Source organism: Dermochelys coriacea, chromosome 2 (assembly GCF_009764565.3).
Source record: "Dermochelys coriacea isolate rDerCor1 chromosome 2, rDerCor1.pri.v4, whole genome shotgun sequence".
NCBI classification, from domain to species: domain Eukaryota; kingdom Metazoa; phylum Chordata; order Testudines; family Dermochelyidae; genus Dermochelys; species Dermochelys coriacea.
Window position 1 is genome coordinate 162,445,656 of NC_050069.1, and position 20,181 is coordinate 162,465,836.

General features: G+C 44.2%; 1 protein-coding gene across 7 annotated transcripts in view; it reads right to left on the bottom strand.

Annotated features, from left to right (window-relative positions):
• The window catches only part of RPRD1A (regulation of nuclear pre-mRNA domain containing 1A), a 68,784-nt gene extending 62,534 nt beyond the window's left edge, over positions 1-6,250 (bottom strand). For 2 of the 7 annotated variants that reach the window (XM_038389517.2, XM_043508617.1), the window contains exon 1: positions 5,967-6,094. Coding sequence is in view for 5 of the 7 variants with exons in the window: in XM_043508616.1 (XP_043364551.1) it covers positions 5,656-5,869 (214 nt within the window). In the remaining 2 variants the exon portion in view is untranslated. Of the gene's footprint in view, positions 1-5,655; positions 5,885-5,966 lie in introns of those variants that run through there. The other 5 variants (XM_038389515.2, XM_038389510.2, XM_043508616.1 and 2 more) reach the window with 5 other exon arrangements.
• Between the last annotated feature and the right edge of the window lie 13,931 nt (positions 6,251-20,181).

The following is a 20,181-nucleotide window of genomic DNA, read 5'->3' on the forward strand; positions in this document are numbered from 1 at the left end:
AAATAATTCTAAATTATTTACATACTTCCAAATATTACAAACTGCATGAAAATTTAACAGATTACATTTAACAATTTTCCTTTGAATGTATGTACACACAAACATCTAGACAAAGTGAAAGCTATAACAGCTAAAAACTATTTCTCTTCTGCAACTGTACCAAGTTATTCTAATAAAGAATTTCAGTCCAAAGACTGTTAAAGAACATGCAACTAGGGATGGGAGCTTAGTTCAGAATTATTTCAATTCAACTTGATCAGCCATTTCTCATTATCTTACTGTAGACATCAGCATAGAAAAAAAATCTTTCCAATTCCATTTGTTTCTGTACTCTTAAAAGCATGATCTAAAGAGTCTTTCCTTACTGGCGATTGGAGAAAGAGAGCAAGAAAAAAAGCTGTATCATGGAATTAAACAACTCCTATTACTGTAACCATCTTTACATAAATTACCAAAGAGCAAGTGAGGTAAAATTTACCTAAGTTACTCTGGACAACAGGTCTGAAGGAAAGAAAAATAGGAATAAGCTGAAAATAAAACCCAAAATATTAAAGAAAAGATCTATGCTTTAATATGAAATTTTAAGCAGACAAAAAAAATTACAAATATGAGAATTCTCAACATGTCTTTCTTTGGGGTACAATTAGCTAGAAGTTTGTTTTCATATACCAGAAGTCTGTATTGTCACTCATTTTGCTAGTTTTTAAAGCAAACTGCAATAGTTCACTGTCAGAACCAGAATCTCATGGCTCCAATAAAAGAGAGAGTTGTTACAAGATGTTAACTTATCCAGACAGTAAATAGTATGTGTGCCTAAATACCACCTCCTCACTCCAATTTCAACATAGTGTCTAGTTCCCATTACACAATTTTAGAAATACAGGTGCCACTGATAAAGAGGAAAAAGGGTCTAAGAGCTCCTATTGTTAATACTGAAGCCATTTAAGATGAAAAACTAGGCAAATTGTTGTCCAGGACACACATCCATGACCATTCCACTCATTAGTTAAGTGAAAGGCTACGAAGAAATTAGTCTTGCATTGTATTGTGCTCTTAAGGTTGCTCACCTTATCCCCAGTGATGGCATATTCCACTGTAAGGGCCTTCCACAAGAATGAATTATGAGATGAAAGATGGCATTATGGTTAAAGGCACTGGTTTGGGACTCAGGAGATATGGGTTCAATTTTTAATTCTGCACAGAATTCCTGGGTAACACTGGCAAAATCCCATACTCTCGAAAACAAAGTTATTACTAATTCTTTATCTCACAGGGAAGGGGAGTTGGGCAGATGTATTCATGTGGTTTGATAAAAAAGGCACAGAACTAGGTATCCTGAGACCTAGATTCTATTCCAGAGACAGGGACCTACTGTCTCACCTTGGGCAAGTCACTTTGCTTTGTGCCTGTTTTCCCACCCACTCTTTGCCTATATTGTTCATTTAGATTAGAAACTACTGGGGTTAGGGACTGTCTGTGTGTTAGTACTGCATCTATCACAATGAGGCCCTGATCTTGGCTGGGGTTTCTAGACTACTGAAATATAATTAACAACTTTTGTGAGGCTTTCAAATACTGTGGTGATCAAAGGCAAATAGTTAAGATAGAGGTTGGGGTTTGTCAGCCACAGCATTCCCAAATGCAGCTGAATGTTGGGATGTGGAACAAAAGGCACTCTCTATAGCTTAAAAAATGAGGACCAGGATCTTGAAATGGACAGGGCAGCATGAATTGATCTCAGTGTTTTTTTCTTGGACAGGAGCTGGCCTGCTACATGTCTAAGCAGCAGTAGTTTCCAGACATTCTTAGAGGTTAGCCCCAAACCGGAAGAATTGCACAATCTTAATTTGAAGTGGCAAAGGCACGAAACACTGTAGCCAAATCACAATTCACGTGAAGATTAAAATAACAGTATTTCTAGTAATCACTGCTAAGGACCCCATACAGATCACCTCCCGCAAGAGAGCACAAGCTTGACAACTGGAGACAGGTGCTACCAGCAAACATTGCTGTCAGTTCTTCAGAATGCTTCATTCTGTCAACCAACACTACCTCTATTTACTTTGAGCAGAGATTCTCAAACTGTGCAATGTATTCTGGGAGAGGTGTGAGATGCTTTAGGGGAAAAAAAGACTTACTGCGCACACTTTACCCACAGCAATGAATAATTAGCAAAGCTGATTCCTCCATACTGGTTCTCGGATGGCGCTGTGTGTTTTGATGGATTTTTTAAGTTTGCATAGCATTATACAAAGTCATTGCCATCTGTACATTAATCCATTTGCTACAATGTGGGATCCACATTTAATTGTAAGCATCAACCACAATTTTACTTTTGCTCTTATTAAAATGGATTGTTGGCTCTGTTTGAATCAATGCCTTACTGTTTTTTATATTTAATGAGACTTGCATATTGATTTTTTTTAAATCAGTATACATACCCGTGTGGTGGGGTGAGGGGCATAAACTACTACATATGCAAAGAAGGGGGGGAGCAAGATCAAATAAGATTGGGAACCACAGACAAACAGAGTTTCAACCATGTAATTTTCATCCATTTCTTTAGTCAAGCAACTATACCTAAAGCTGTGAGTCTGTCACAGATTCTGTGATTTATGCAGCGGCTGGAGCTAGGGGAGCTGTGGCAGCCAGCACTTGTGACAGGAGCAGTGGAGGAGTTCCTGCCCTGGCCCCTCCTCCTAGGAGCTGCAGGGATGCAGAACCAGGTAGGAAGCCCCTACCAGCCCTGCCAACCCTCCCTCCCCCAGTCCGAGCAGGGGTCCCGGGCCACAGCCCAGCCCCTCTCCCCCAGTCCCAGGCCACACAACCCTCCCCCAGTCCCAGCTGGGGTCCTGGGTCAGCTCCCCCAGACCGCTCCTCCATCCAAGTTTCACAGCGGGTATTTTTATGAGTCATGGACAAATCACAGGCCCATGATTTTTTGTTTACGGTCCGTGACCTGTCCATGACTTTTACCAAAAAAATACCCGTCACCAAAACGTAGCCTTAACTATACTATTTGAACTTGTTAAAGAGCTGGATTTCAGGAATATACCGATGGCACTACAGTGACTGCCTCACACTCTCAGTCTCATATGTATGTTCATCAAGATAGAAAATAAAACCAATTTTAAAAGGCTCCTACACCAGCTGTTCATCATAAACTTCTCGATCATTCAAAACAGTGATCTTACATAATTTATTTGGGGGATGTTTGGGATTTTTGTTTTTTTTAGAGATGTGGGAAAAATACCATGCATTTGTTTTCAAAACAAGAGAAACTGTTCTGGAGACAGTGTTGTTATAGGGAAGGTACTTTTACTTTACAAAATATTGTATATACTTGATCATAAGCCAGTTCATTTATAAGCCGACACCCCCTCCCCAAGACAAATAAGTAAAAATGGAAAATTTTTATGACCCATTCATAAGACGACCCTATAATTCAGGGATCAGCAAACTTTGGCTCCCAGGCCATCAGGATAAGCTGCCAGCGGGCGAGATGGTTTGTTTATCTTAAGAAACAGAGGTAAACTTAAGTAAACAAAGTGTCCCAGCACACCAGCTGCTTACCCTTACAGGCCGGGACAGCAACTAGTGGGGAAATTTGGGGGGGAGGGGGAAGAAGAAATCTGGGGGTCAGCCTCCACATGACCCCACAACTAGCCCGGGATCCCCATACTCTCCCCATCCCATCCCTTCCCACCTTATCTGGGGAGGATGTCTCTGGCCTGGCCACAGCATGCTCCGGCGGGCCAGGCCGGGCAGCACGGCCACAGCATGCCAGCCCCAGAGCTGCAGCTGCTTCGGAGGCTGGGGGGAGAGCAGTGTGGCCGGAAGCGGAGAGACTCTGGCCCCACCTCTTCCCTTCTGGCTCTGCTGCCTCTCCTCGCTCCCTCTGTTGGGAGCTCTATACCCGTTCATAAGCCGACTCCCTTCTCTGGGGCTTCCCTTTTTTACTTAAAAAATTCAGCTTACGAACAAGTATATACGATAACTGAGAAAATACTTAAACCTACATATCTGGGTAGACGACAATTCACTCTTCAGTTTATGCATTCTGATATCCCATGCTTTCTACCCAGACACCACGAGTTTTGGGTTTGTTTTTTAATTCTACTTACTCTGTTCAGTCTAGTGATTTGAAAATTCAAAATTCATTTTCTGCAAGAAGTGAACTAAAATGTATTTTAAATCAAACATATTTGTAAATGTTCCTAATACAAGACACATGGAAGCCTAATGTAAGATGTTAAAACAATTTACATACTGTTTCAATACAGGCTACAATAATTATAAAACATAATACTAAAGTTTTCCTTTTAACTTAATCCTATTTAATTTTAAATCCATGTTTCTAGGATAAACCAATTCTATGTTTATGAAGGTATGTGGTCCAACCCAGAAGAAAAAAAATAAAAGTCTTCGATCCACCATTTAGAGTAGCCACCATGTTAGTCTGTACCCACAAAAACAACAAAGATCCCGGTGGCACCTTAAAGAGTAACAGATTTATTTGGGCATAGGCTTTCACGGGTCAAAAACCCCCTTCTTCAGATGCATGGGTCAAAAACCCACTTCTCCATGCATCTGAAGAAATGGGTTTTTGACCCATGAAAGTTTATGCCCAAATAACTCTGTTAGTCTTTAAGGTGCTACTGAACTCCTCATTGTTTTTGTGATCCACCACTACGATCTATCAATATGACAAGGCACACATACCACCTGCAGGTCAGCCAAATTTTTATCATCAATTTTGTTGGACTGCTGCCTACCAGCTTCTCCTCCCAAATGAAAAACCCACCCCTAAAGTCTTCCTGTTCAAATCCCTAAATGTCTCTACCGTATAAAGGTAGCTATGGGAAGAGTGAAAGCAAAAGTTGTCAGGCAGAGCAAGTTATCAGCTAAGGTGACTTCTGGTACTATGGTAGATAGGCCAGCTCCTGTCATTGCAGCAGGAAGTCTACAATTCACTGGCCAGGAAAAACTCTAAGGTGCCACAAGTACTCCTTTTCTTTTTGCGAATAGGCATCCGATGAAGTGAGCTGTAGCTCACGAAAGCTTATGCTCTAATAAATTTGTTAGTCTAAGGTGCCACAAGTACTCCTTTTCTTTTTGCGAATACAGACTAACACGGCTGCTACTCTGAAACCTAAATTAAGAATGAATGCATATCACCAAGGAAACAACCTCAAACTTTAAAAAGTCAGTCTGAAATACAGTCAGTTTCCAAAGCCAGGTAAACAAAGCTTTAGTTCTCACACTTGTCTGAGTCCTCCTGCCCATTTTTGTAGTTACCCATCAGATGTTCTATTTAATGTATTTTCTCTAGGCGGCTGCTGCGAAAGAGCCACAAACAGCCAGCTGCCTACTACACTCCAAAACCGATTAGACAGAAAACAATGCCAAACACTGAGAGTAAACACCTAAAGGCAAAACGAGTCTCTTGCCTCTGCCCTACTGATCTTCACTACCGCTAACAAACGTAATCGGGCAAAAAAAAAAAAAAAAAAAAAAAAGCGCTATTTGTAAAGTCGACGGCGTCCCTTTAATTCGTCCTACCCGCTGACGCAGCCAGGAGGAGCCTCCACGCCAAGCAAGGCACAGTACGGAGAGAAACACTGACCCCGGCATAGCGCATCTCCGGGGACTCACCTGCAGGACCGCCCTTCCCCCCGCGCGCCACGACAGGGAGCGCTGCCGAGCCCGCGGCTCCTACGCCGGGCCCGCTCCCGACACCACGCGCTGGCCCCGGGCGATGTTCTCCCAGCCGTGGAGGAGGCGGGTCACCAGGGACAGGCCCCGTGCCGCGAGGAGCGGGCAATGCCGCCTGCCGGGGGCGGAGAAGGCACGGAGCGGCCGCCCCCATCGGCGGAGCGGGGCTCCTGCTTGCCCCGGCGGCCAGTGCCGGGGGAAGGGCGAGCCCCAGGCCGGGGCGGACTCGCCCTGCCCGGTACCGACCTCACCTTTGCGCAGCTCCCGCTCCCAGACGGTGACGATGAGCCCCGAGTGCTTGCGGTGGTGGATGAGCCAGAGGCTCAGCGTCTGCACGCTCTGCTGGGAGTTACTGAGCTCCGAGAGCTTCCGCTCCAGCGCCGCCTCCGAGAACGCCGACATCGCCGCCGCCGCCGCCCGGCGGGGCCCGCGCCTGCCAAACCCGCCGGCCCTGGCCCCACGCAACCAAAATGGCGGCGGCCCGGAGCCCGACTCTCTCCGCCCTGCCTCCCGACGTCACAACCGGGGGCGGGGCCTGAGCGAGGGGCGGGGCCGAACGTCCCACATCCGGGTGACCCGCCCTTGCCCGGGGAGAGGAGGAGTCCCAATGCGGGGCGGGAGGGGGGAGGGAAGAGAGAGAGAGACACAGAGTCTGTGGGACCGTCTGGGGCGCAAGGATCCCCGCGTTCACCCACCAGGCCTGGGCAACACGCGGCCTATTTCGGGGGTGGGGGGGGCCATCCCTCCAAGAGCCATTTTCTGCTGCCCGGGACGCAGAACACGCGCAGGACCGCTAACCCGGAAAGTTAAAAACGTCGTGTCAGAGCCCAACCCCCCCCCCCATAGCCCCAAATGATACGAGTGCCCCAAAAGCCGTGAGATTTTTTGAAAATAAATTAGGGTTTGGGGCTTGTTTTTTGGTCTCTCTTCTGGTTTTTGAACTCCCCACACCCACCCCAGCACAGATTTGCGGCAATTCGTGTTGCCCCCTGTTCTCCCAAACCTATTGACTTTCAGGTGATCTAGGCTCCCGCTACGGGGCGCTCCCTGGCTCCTGGTGGTGTGGAGCCTCCAGCTTCCCCCCATACCTTAAAATTCTGATTATTTAAGTCTGCACCTCTCTAGCCCCCCAGCTGCCATCCCCTGGCCAAGAAGTTAGTCACATACCTCCTCACTTCTCTCATCAGTTCTATACCCCACAACCCTGACCCCCTTCATTCCTACATCAGTTCTGCCTCCACTCCGATAGCTCCTGGGGCAGGGGGGGTGATTTAATAAGTGCAGCCCCAGGGGGTCTTCCCCATCCACTCCCAGGCCTGGGAGTGACGGGGGGATGACGGATGAAGCAGGGTCCCCTTCTCATCCATCCCAAGTTCTGCAGAGAGGTCAACTGCAGGGACTCTTCACTCTCTCCTCATACACAGGCCTGGTGTTGTCAGGATTAAAGACAAGAGGAGGAAGAAGCAGAGAGGAGACAGACACATTATTCACAGAAGAGGAGAAGGCTGCCCTAACCCACAGGATCCTTCTCCTCTTCCTTCCCCCAGCCTGTCCTGTGAAAATAGTATCAGCTGCTCACTCTCCCACATCACTTACCCCAAAGTCCTCTTAGTTCCTGGCAGGGAAGGGGAGCGCTGTCTGCTTCCTACAGCAGCTCTGATTGGCTGTTCTTCCTAATTGCCTACCTCCTGGATAAGAGTCAGGAGTCAGAGGGGTTCCCCCCCCCCCCCAGCTCCCTCAGGACTGAAATTCATGAGAGGTCTGGAGCTTCTCAGGTCATCCAAAGACTGGCTCCAGCCATAATTTGTTACTCATAATTAAGGTTAAATTTCTGTCTTGGGGATTTTTTAGTAAAAGTCAAGGACAGCTCATGGGCAATAATCAAAAATTCATGGAAGCCCACAACCTGTCCTTGACTTTTACTAAAAAGAAAAACCAACAACTCGGGGGAGAACTAACCGTTGGAGCACTGCTGGGGCCTGACCTCTGGTAGTTACTCCAGCCCCACCACTGCTCCAGCACAGGGGCTGACCGCTGCTGTTCCAGCCTCCGGGGTCTGACACAATACCGGCTGCTGCTCCAGCGGCCCCGGCGCTGACGGCTGCTCCAGGCCTGCTGCTGCAGAAGAAGTCACGAAGGTCCCGGAAAGTCACAGAATCTGTGACCTCTGTGACAGAACCGTAGCTGTACTCCTGATTTCTTGTGTGAGGTGGCAGTGCTGCAGCCACACCTTCCCTGAAAGGTGCTAGCTTGTGACTCTTGCTTGTATCGGAATAAGGAGCATTTATGGAATAGCATTTAAGAGGTATTGAGAAAAACAATTTGAGAACCCTACCATATTTTCCCCTAAAACATCTCTTTTTAAACTCCCACAGATTTCCCCAACATTTTCACATATTTCTATCGCACCAGGATTTGAATTATATGAGTTAAATTTTTCTAAGTTGATGGAGATGCTACAGGAATCAGATTACATAAATTCTAGAACAGGACCATGTGTTTCACTTGGTTATGGAGCAAGTTCCTGAATCTTTTCCAGTAGCTGGTGTGCAGTGATTAAAAAGTAAGGAACAGGGGGAGGAGCAAAATAAATGGATCACATGGGGCTGAAACAGTCAGAATTATAACTATATTTTAGGTTTTTAGCTCTTAACTGATCTGATATGATGCAGAGCTCCTTGGATGAGTAGTTCCCAGCTGTTATTGTTTAAAGCAGTACTCCACATTTTGAATGTGGTAATAACCCTGTTGCTTGCAGCACCCGGGGCTACACTTTGATTTTTCTTGGCTGACTACAACAGAGAGAAAATACTATATGATAGGTCTTCCTCACTTGCAGGTATTGTTCAAACTATGGGACAATATTGGGAATACTTGGACTAGGAGAGATTTAATTAAGACAACAAGCACAGCCAACATTTTCCCCATGTGACTTACCTAAGAGGGACAGCAGTGCTCAAACATAATGGTTAGAACCCTTGGATAGGCAAGCAGCGTTTCATTGGATTGTGACTCTGATTGCATGACCTCTCCCTACCTCTACTTCAGAGTATCCTTTTCAACCATAGTCTTTCTAAAGAAACTTCAGCTAAGGCTGTGATCACAGAAACTCCCTCAAGATTGTCACTAGATGTGCTGGGATATCACTGAGAGCAAATACCCCTGCCAGAGGAGGCTTTCCTCCACTCCGGTCTTGCTGAGTTAGACATTCCAGTCAGCTACAGCACAGACCAAGAGTTTGGGCCACAGCCCCCTGCAGTTCACAGAAACTAAGATTCATTTAGCCCAGGGGTTTCTCAGTTAAGAGGGACTTTCCCAGCACCCAGTATTCAGTCTTTCTGGGAGCCTAAACCCCAAATAAATCCATTTTACTCTGTATAAAGCTTATACAGGGTCAACTCATAAATTGTTCGCTCTTTATAACACCAATAGAGAGATATACACAGCTGTTTGCTCTCGCAGGTATTAATTACTTTGGGTTAATTAATAAGCAAAAGTGATTTTATTAAATATAAAAAGTAGGATTTAAGTGGTTCAAAGTAATAACAGACAGAACAAAGTAAGTTACCAAGCAAAATAAAACAAAACATGCAAGTCTAATTCTAATACATTCAGAAACTGATTACAGATAAATCAGATACTGATTACTGATCACCCTCAGAAATGTTCCAATAAGCTTATTTCACAGTCTGGACTCCTTCCTAGCCTGGGCTCAATCCTTTCCCCGGTACAGTTCTTGATAGCTCCAGCTCAGGTGGTAACTAGGGGATTTCTCATGACTGGAACGTCCTTTGTTCTGTTCCACCCCTTTATATAGCTTTGGCACGAGGCAGAAATCTTTTGTCTCTCTGGGTCCCCACCCCTCCTTCTAAATGGAAAAGCACTACGTTTAAGATAGACTCCAGTACCAGATGACATGTCCTGTGATACCCCAAGCCTTCATTCTTCCTCGCCTGACTCACATGAAGGCTTGCAAGTAAACAGAGCCATTTACAACCAATTGTCCTAGTTGATGGGAGCCATCAATATTGCAAACCACCATTAATGGTCCACACTTTGCATAATTACAATAGGACCTCAGAGTTATATTTCATATTTCTAATTTCAGATACAAGAATGATACATTTATACAAATAGGATGACCACATTCAGTAGATTATAAGCTTTGTAATGTTTCAGAGTAGCAGTCATGTTAGTCTGTATTCACAAAAAGAAAAGGAGTACTTGTGGCACCTTAGAGACTAACAAATTTATTTGAGCATAAGCTTTCGGGAGCTACAGCTCACTTCATCAGATGCATTCAGTGGAAAATACAGTGGGGAGATTTATATACATAGAGAACATGAAACAATGGGTGTTACCATACACACTGTAACCAAAGTGATCACTTAAGGTGAGCTATTACCAGCAAGAGAGCGGGCGCCGGGGGGAACCTTTTGTAGTGATAATCAAGGTGGGCCATTTCCAGCAGTTGACAAGAACGTCTGAGGAACAGTGTGGGGGGGGGGAAATAAACATGGGGAAATAGTTTTACTTTGTGTAATGACCCATCTACTCCCAGTCTCTATTCAAGCCTAAGTTAATTGTATCCAGTTTGCAAATTAATTCCAATTCAGGAGTCTCTTGCTGGAGTCTGTTTTTGAAGTTTTTTTGTTGAAGGATAGCCACTCTCAGGTCTGTAATCGAGTGACCGGAGAGATTGAAGTGTTCTCTGACTGGTTTTTGAATGTTATAATTCTTGACGTCTGATTTGTGTCCATTTATTCTTTTACGTAGAGACTGTCCAGTTTGACCAATGTACATGGCAGAGGGCCATTGCTGGCACATGATGGCTTATATCACATTGGTAGATGTGCAGGTGAACGAGCCTCTGATAGTGTGGCTGATGTGATTAGGCCCTATGATGGTGTCCCCTGAATAGATATGTAGACAGAGTTGGCAATGGGCTTTGTTGCAAGGATAGGTTCCTGGGTTAGTGGTTCTGTTGTGTGGTGTGTGGTTGCTGGTGAGTATTTGCTTTAGGTTGGGGGGCTGTCTGTAAGCAAGGACTGGCCTGTCTCCAAGATCTGTGAGAGTGATGGGTCATCCTTCAGGATAGGTTGTAGATCCTTGATGATACGTTGGAGAGGTTTTAGTTGGGGGCTGAAGGTGATGGCTAGTGGCGTTTTGTTATTTATATTACAAGAGACCATTTGCATGAAGCATATTCCAGTTACTTTATATTCACACTCATTAGCATATTTTCATAAAATCATATGGAGTGCAACGTCACAAAGGCTTTTCCCAGTTCCAGGTATGTCATCATTGTTACTTAAGGTAATGTCTCTCTCAGAAATGTATTCATTTACTGTTTCCTTAGATTTATACACACATCAATTCAAAAGAAGTGCCTATCCCTTGCTCTAGGCACTCCTTGATCATTTTCAGTACACAATCTTAAAATAGACCAGAGGTTCTCAAACTGTGGGTCAGGACCCAAAGTGGGCATGACCCCGTTTTAATGGGGTCACCAGGTCTGGCTTAGACTTGCTGGGGCCAAAGCCCAAGCTCAAGGGCTTCAGCCCTGGGCAGCAGGACTCAGGTTACAGGCCCCCAGTCTAGGGCTGAAGCTCTTGGGCTTTGGCCCCCTGGCCTGGGGTGCTGGGGCTTTGGGTTTGCTGCCCTGCCACGCCCTGCCACACATACACCCAGGATGGTGGGACTTGGCAGACTCATGCTTCAGTTCCCTGGCCTGGGGTCCTGTAGTAATTTTTGTGGTCAGAAACGGGTTGCGGTGCAATGAAGTTTGAGAACCTCTGAAATAAACTATACCCAGAACTAGCCTTCAGTCATGAATAAGCAAACAGCAGGAACCTTGCAGCAAAAAACGTATTTAAGATTTTTGAAAACTTTCACAACATTTCCCCCTTCCCCTCTGTGCTAAATACCATGGACCGCTAGCGTGATGTGGGCACTTGCAAAGGGGATTGGCAGAGGACACATTCCTGGCTATCCTTTCCTGGGAAATATTTCTAAAATACCTGTTTCTTGGGACAATCTGGTCCATTCCCACGACAAAATGTTAGCTCTTCAGGAATATTTCTGCAAATCCTAGGAATAAGTAACCTTGAGCAAGGATGAGTTAGCAGGACTCAGAAATGGGAGGGCCAGCTTCACAAAGTCAGGGAAATCATCTCAACCCTTCTTTCATTTTGGTGGCAGAATTTAAACTTGGAGATCTCATGAACGCCCAGGGAACCCTTCCAATATGTCACTCATCATTTGTATTTTGAGTCAGCATGGGTGAAATGAGGTCTGAAAACCTAATTTGTAGAATACTGTCATTTTTATTATGTACAGCAGAGGACACTATTGGCATAATCCAGAACTGACTATTCAGGTGAAACTGAGATTGAATGGATAGATACACAGGAAGTAGGACACTGATGAACACTAATTCAGCAGTTAACTCTCAATTAATGCTGCCTATTAGGGAATTATTCTGAAGTTACAGCTGAACCTTTGTAAACAGCTATAGAAAAAGAAATCAACAACTCACAAGACTGGATAGAAAAGGGAGTTGAAGTACAGTTTTGTCAATGCCTCACCTCCAAGCAGTATATAGAAGACAAGAAAGAAGGTATGTAGATAGGGGGAAGTAACAGTGCGTAAATAGCTATAGTGATAATTAACAATACTTGGTATTTCTTAGCACCTTTCATCCTGGAATCTCAAAGGTCTTTGTAAACAAGAATATATCTTGTGGGACAGTTTTTTCCCAATGTAGCAAATGAGGAAACTGAAGCACAGAGAGATTAAATTGACTTGTTCAAAATTATGCAAAGTTGAATAAGTTCTTTGTCCATATATATCTTGTGGCACCTTAGAGACTAACAAATTTATTAGAGCATAAGCTTTCGTGAGCTACAGCTCACTTCATCGGATGCATTTGGTGGAAAAAACAGAGGAGAGATTTATATACACACACACAGAGAACATGAAACAATGGGTTTATCATACACACTGTAAGGAGAGTGATCACTTAAGATAAGCCATCACCAACAGCAGGGGGGGGGAAGGAGGAAAACCTTTCATGGTGACAAGCAGGTAGGCTAATTCCAGCAGTTAACAAGAATATCAGAGGAACAGTGGGGGGTGGGGTGGGAGGGAGAAATACCATGGGGAAATAGTTTTACTTTGTGTAATGACTCATCCATTCCCAGTCTCTATTCAAGCCTAAGTTAATTGTATCCAGTTTGCAAATTAATTCCAATTCAGCAGTCTCTCGTTGGAGTCTGTTTTTGAAGCTTTTTTGTTGAAGTATAGCCACTCTTAGGTCTGTGATCGAGTGACCAGAGAGATTGAAGTGTTCTCCAACTGGTTTTTGAATGTTATAATTCTTGACGTCTGATTTGTGTCCATTCATTCTTTTACGTAGAGACTGTCCAGTTTGGCCAATGTACATGGCAGAGGGGCATTGCTGGCACATGATGGCATATATCACATTGGTAGATGCGCAGGTGAACGAGCCTCTGATAGTGTGGCTGATGTGATTAGGCCCTATGATGGTATCCCCTGAATAGATATGTGGACAGAGTTGGCAACGGGCTTTGTTGCAAGGATAGGTTCCTGGGTTAGTGGTTCTGTTGTGTGGTGTGTGGTTGCTGGTGAGTATTTGCTTCAGATTGGGGGGCTGTCTGTAAGCAAGGACTGGTCTGTCTCCCAAGATCTGAGAGAGCGATGGCTCGTCATTCAGGATAGGTTGTAGATCCTTGATGATGCGTTGGAGGGGTTTTAGTTGGGGGCTGAAGGTGATGGCTAGTGGCGTTCTGTTGTTTTCTTTGTTGGGCCTGTCCTGTAGTAGGTGACTTCTGGGTACTCTTCTGGCTCTGTCAATCTGTTTCTTCACTTCAGCAGGTGGGTACTGTAGTTGTAGGAATGCATGATAGAGATCTTGTAGGTGTTTGTCTCTGTCTGAGGGGTTGGAGCAAATGCGGTTATATCGTAGCGCTTGGCTGTAGACAATGGATCGAGTGGTATGATCTGGATGAAAGCTAGAGGCATGTAGGTAGGAATAGCGGTAAGCTATCTAAACTACTATATGCCACAAGGGGCCACAACAATGGTTCCCGTAACCCACCCAGCAATATTGTTAATCTATCCAACTATACTCTTAGCCCAGCGGAAGAATCTGTCCTATCTCGGGGCCTCTCCTTTTGCCCCTCCACCCCCACGAACATGATACAGTTCTGTGGTGACCTAGAATCCTATTTTCGACGTCTCAGACTCAAGGAATATTTCCAACACACCTCTGACCAACATATTAACCCACAGAGACCTTCCTGCCAACACTACAAAAAGAAGGATTCTAGGTGGACTCCTCCTGAAGGTCGAAACAGCAGCCTGGATTTCTACATAGACTGCTTCCGCCGACGTGCACGAGCTGAAATTGTGGAAAAGCAGCATCGCTTACCCCATAACCTCAGCCATGCAGAACACAATGCCATCCACAGCCTCAGAAACAACTCTGACATCATAATCAAAAAGGCTGACAAAGGAGGTGCTGTCGTCATCATGAATAGGTCAGAGTATGAACAAGAGGCTACTAGGCAGCTCTCCAACACCACTTTCTACAAGCCATTACCCTCTGATCCCACTGAGAGTTACCAAAAGAAACTACAGCATTTGCTCAAGAAACTCCCTGAAAAAGCACAAGAACAAATCCGCACAGACACACCCCTGGAGCCAGGACCTGGGGTATTCTATCTGCTACCCAAGATCCATAAACCTGGAAATCCTGGACGCCCCATCATCTCAGGCATTGGCACCCTGACAGCAGGATTGTCTGGCTATGTAGACTCCCTCCTCAGGCCCTTCGTTACCAGCACTCCCAGCTATCTTCGAGACACCACCGATTTCCTGAGGAAACTACAGTCCATTGGTGATCTTCCTAAAAACACCATCCTAGCCACTATGGATGTAGAAGCCCTCTACACCAACATTCCACACAAAGATGGACTACAAGCCGTCAGGAACAGTATCCCCGATACTGTCACGGCTAACCTGGTGGCAGAACTTTGTGACTTTGTCCTGACCCATAACTATTTCACATTTGGTGACAATGTATACCTTCAAATCAGCGGCACTGCGATGGGTACCCGCATGGCCCCACAGTATGCCAACATTTTTATGGCTGACTTAGAACAACGCTTCCTCAGCTCTCGTTCCCTAATGCCCCTACTCTACTTGCGCTACATTGATGACATCTTCATCATCTGGACCCATGGAAAAGAAGCTCTTGAGGAATTCCACCATGATTTCAACAATTTCCATCCCACCATCAACCTCAGCCTGGACCAGTCCACACAAGAGATCCACTTCCTGGACACTACGGTGCTAATAAGCGATGGTCACATAACCACCACCCTATATCGGAAACCTACTGACCGCTATTCCTACCTACATGCCTCTAGCTTTCATCCAGATCATACCACTCGATCCATTGTCTACAGCCAAGCGCTACGATATAACCGCATTTGCTCCAACCCCTCAGACAGAGACAAACACCTACAAGATCTCTATCATGCATTCCTACAACTACAGTACCCACCTGCTGAAGTGAAGAAACAGATTGACAGAGCCAGAAGAGTACCCAGAAGTCACCTACTACAGGACAGGCCCAACAAAGAAAACAACAGAACGCCACTAGCCATCACCTTCAGCCCCCAACTAAAACCCCTCCAACGCATCATCAAGGATCTACAACCTATCCTGAATGACGAGCCATCGCTCTCTCAGATCTTGGGAGACAGACCAGTCCTTGCTTACAGACAGCCCCCCAATCTGAAGCAAATACTCACCAGCAACCACACACCACACAACAGAACCACTAACCCAGGAACCTATCCTTGCAACAAAGCCCGTTGCCAACTCTGTCCACATATCTATTCAGGGGATACCATCATAGGGCCTAATCACATCAGCCACACTATCAGAGGCTTGTTCACCTGCGCATCTACCAATGTGATATATGCCATCATGTGCCAGCAATGCCCCTCTGCCATGTACATTGGCCAAACTGGACAGTCTCTACGTAAAAGAATGAATGGACACAAATCAGACGTCAAGAATTATAACATTCAAAAACCAGTTGGAGAACACTTCAATCTCTCTGGTCACTCGATCACAGACCTAAGAGTGGCTATACTTCAACAAAAAAGCTTCAAAAACAGACTCCAACGAGAGACTGCTGAATTGGAATTAATTTGCAAACTGGATACAATTAACTTAGGCTTGAATAGAGACTGGGAATGGATGAGTCATTACACAAAGTAAAACTATTTCCCCATGGTATTTCTCCCTCCCACCCCACCCCCCACTGTTCCTCTGATATTCTTGTTAACTGCTGGAATTAGCCTACCTGCTTGTCACCATGAAAGGTTTTCCTCCTTCCCCCCCCTGCTGTTGGTGATGGCTTATCTTAAGTGATCACTCTCCTTACAGTGTGTATGATAAACCCATTGTTTCATGTTCTCTGTGTGTGTGTATATAAATCTCTCCTCTGTTTTTTCCACCAAATGCATCCGATGAAGTGAGCTGTAGCTCACGAAAGCTTATGCTCTAATAAATTTGTTAGTCTCTAAGGTGCCACAAGTACTCCTTTTCTTTTTGCGAATACAGACTAACACGGCTGCTACTCTGAAACATATATATCTTATACTACAAGCATAAAAGGGAGGCTTTGAAAATGTAGACCAAAATTAACTCCTGAGCTCAAAAGATGGTGATTCTTTTAGATTAGCTGTTCTTGAGAAGAATTAAATTCCATTTACTGCTGAATGCAGAGAGGGCATATCCCAGGCACAAATTAAAAATAAAATACTGAATCAGCCTAAGGACAGTCAGCAAAAGAAAGCTTAAATGGAAGAAAAATCCATGTTGAAGCCATCTATCCACGCTGCATACTGGAGCCAAAGACTTTTTTATCTAAATTCCTGACTTCAAGCACTTTACATTTTAATTTAATTAATTAAAGATGGAAATAAATTGCTGCATTTCGTATTAAGAACAGCCCTTTCTGGAGCCATGCAGATTGTCACAATTGTTCAGAGCAAAAGGATAGATTGCAAAATCTAGAATCTTCACTAGGGTTTGTCCATTCCATGATTGCTCTGACTCTCTTGTAGCAGGACATATAAGGATGTTTGCATAAAACCTTCCTTTTCTCCTAACAGTCAGGCAAACAGCCAGAGCCAACTATGTACATCCTGCCCTTTCATCATTAAACGATTAACTCAGATCATACTATGTATACATGGACTGTGATTGATATATGGATGTAATCAAGTTTCAGGTTTTTTAAGTGAAGGGAGAGCTGTAACTAGGCAATAAGACACTCCAGGGTATGTATTAACTCAGGTGTGTTGAGAGGCATGAAGCTTTAGATTAATTTTAACATTCTGAGTAGTGTATTAATGGGCCATTAATATATGCCCTGGAGTGTGTACAGCTTTTATCCTTAGCATAAAAGTAATAAAGCACATTCCTAGTAGTAAATAATGTTCACATTTTAAAGAAGTAAACACCCTTTAATGCATCACGGCACCATAAGGAAATCCTATTGAGAACTTTTGGAAAATGCAAATTTAAGCTTGAATTTGACAGCAAGTAGGCTGATTCACCTCCCTGCTCCAGCAGAGGCCACTGTGTCTCAAGGAAGATTTACCTCTAGGAAGGACAGGCAGTGTTTTCATTACCTATTCACCCCCATGGCTTCCATTGGGTAGTGCAACTTTAAGGGGCCAAGGAAGTCCTGCTGAGAGAAGGATCCAGGATGACCCACCAGTGCCATCCACTTGAAAGGCTACACAAACAGGAACCTGTGTTAGATCTGGGGATTAGCTGGGCACTTTGATGTTGCCAGAGGATTTATACTGTGGTTTACACCCTCAGCCAGTAAAACCCATTGCTGAATCTAGCTCCGTGTCAATAAACAATGCTTATGTATTTTATAAAGACAATAAACAGAACATTGCCAAAGACCTCAGAGTTGTTAAAAATGTAATACTGTAGCTACCTACCTTTTTGATAGGTTTCAGAGTAGCAGCCGTGTTAGTCTGTATTCGCAAAAAGAAAAGGAGTACTTGTGGCATCTTAGAGACTAACAAATTTATTTGAGCATAAGCTTTCGTGAGCTACAGCTCACTTCATCGGATGCAAGTTTGTTAGTCTCTAAAGTGCCACAAGTACTCATTTTCTTTTTACCTTTTTGATGAAAACTAGGTATCAGTGTTTATGCTTCGGGTGGTTACAAACAAAGGGCCAGCTACTCTAAACACTCATTACTGGATAGAGTATTTACCATTGTAATTAGTCCCGCTGACCCCAGTGGAACCACTCATGGTAGTAAGCACTACGCTTGCAGGATCATACCAAAAATGAATTCCAGACTTTGTTGTATTGCCAACTTTTAGGGCAACATGAATTTTACTGCTGAAAGTTAATGGAAATACTAACAGGTCAGCTGACAAATCTGCTTTGTGTCTATGGATTGTACTAAATGTCTCTGTGACTGATGAATGTCATAACATGTTATAATTTTACAGACATATATCAGACAAAATCATTGAGAAGTCAGAACATTATACAAAATTTCAAAGAGCTACACAGTGCTTTAGTTATGCAACTTCCTTCTGTCACTGTTCGGCACTGTGTGCTGAAATCTCTTGCCGTATTTTCAAAATGTTGGGATAAATTCACATTCTTAATATGTACTAAATACAGTATACATGGCATTTTTTAAACATTGCACATATGTGATTTACTGATTCACATGAAGCAGATGGCAGCTATGTTGTTTTCTGGTGGAAACCTCTTTTATGTTGACCAAGAAATGAGAATGTATTAAAGATTCAAACTGGTAAAACACCTAGGGCTGGGTTTTTCTCTGTGTGGGGAATCTCCACTGGCGTAAAACTGGTGGAGGAAGCTTGAATGCCTCCTTCACCAGCTCTGCTGCTGCCTGTTCCAGTCACCCTGGCCCCTTCCCCAGCATAGGAAGGGAGTGTTGGAGGGGTGTGTATCTCTGAGGGACCTTACATCAGTGGTATAAACTAAAGCTGCTCTCTGTACTTTTCGTTTATTTCATTATTATTTTATTATTACTTCACTCACATTAATCCTCCAATCATTATTTAGGGCCTGCAACACTGAGATTTGGCTGAGAATGAAGGAGCTGCGCCTGGCTCCTTGTCAGCCTTTCTTTACTGAGCAGTCCTCAGGCACAGTGGAGTATAAAACCCATTAAAAATAGTCAAATAAAAGCAAGTGGGGATACAGAGTGTTTGCTTACAGATTGCTAGTCTGAATCAAGACTGGTCAGTAGTGATTCAAAGTCACTCCCCGTCTGATAAATATTGAATGGTGACTTGCAGTTCATCTAGCTCATGAAAGCTTATGCTCAAATAAATTTGTTAGTCTCTAAGGTGCCACAAGTACTCCTTTTGTTTTTGCGAATACAGACTAACACGGCTGCTACTCTGAAACTTCCCACTTTAGCTATTTCTACATCATTCAGAGCTTTTTATAAAAATTGATTAGCACTACATTTGTGCATAATCCTCCAATATTCCAGCATTACTTATGGATAAAACAGATTGCCAGCAGAAAAGACCTGGATACATATTTGAATAAAATGAAACAATGCTTTTAAACTATGGGGTTCTCAAAATGCAACCACCATATATAGTATCCAATTTTGCCCTGTTAGGGCAAGCCTTAAATTGCTCACAGTCAACAACTGTGATTTCAGCAACCCTTCCAGTCATGGATACTCCAGATAGCGTGTCAAAGCCATTTGGGCATTATGAATATGAAATGGCATCAGAAGAATCTGGCAGGATAGTGAGGTATCGATTGCCAGAACTGCTTGTTTTGTTTGTTTAACAAATGATGGGCTCCAGCAGCCTTGGGATCCATCAGTTCCACTGGGCTCATAAATACTAGGTTCATGCCAGCAGCTTTCATTTGATCTCATCAAGAAATTTGGCTGACCGCAAGCAATCAATGTTTTCTCTCACATGCTGCATGACTTGCACTGAAAATGCCCTGAAGTTTTCCCCAGTGGCTGCTATCATTGTTTTTGAAACCTGAAGCTGGCTGTGTATATCAGGGACAACCGCACACCAGAGTCAATTTTCCTCAGTTTAGATCTCTTGTGTCATTATGTTAAGTGGCTCATTTTAATCCATAACAACGCTCAGAATTCAGTGTATGGGCACCAAATGTCCTCATACTGATGAGTCCGTCCTCGTTATCTGCTATCATGGTATAAGTGCTTACCACTCTCTGCCTGACGGTCTGCTCTTAACTGGCACTGCTGCAAGAGTGGAGCTTGGGATTGAGAGAAAGTTTGTTTCAAGGACATCTCCCATTCAGCATGAGGAGAGGCTGAGGGAACTGGGTTTATTTAGTCTGCAGAAGAGAAGA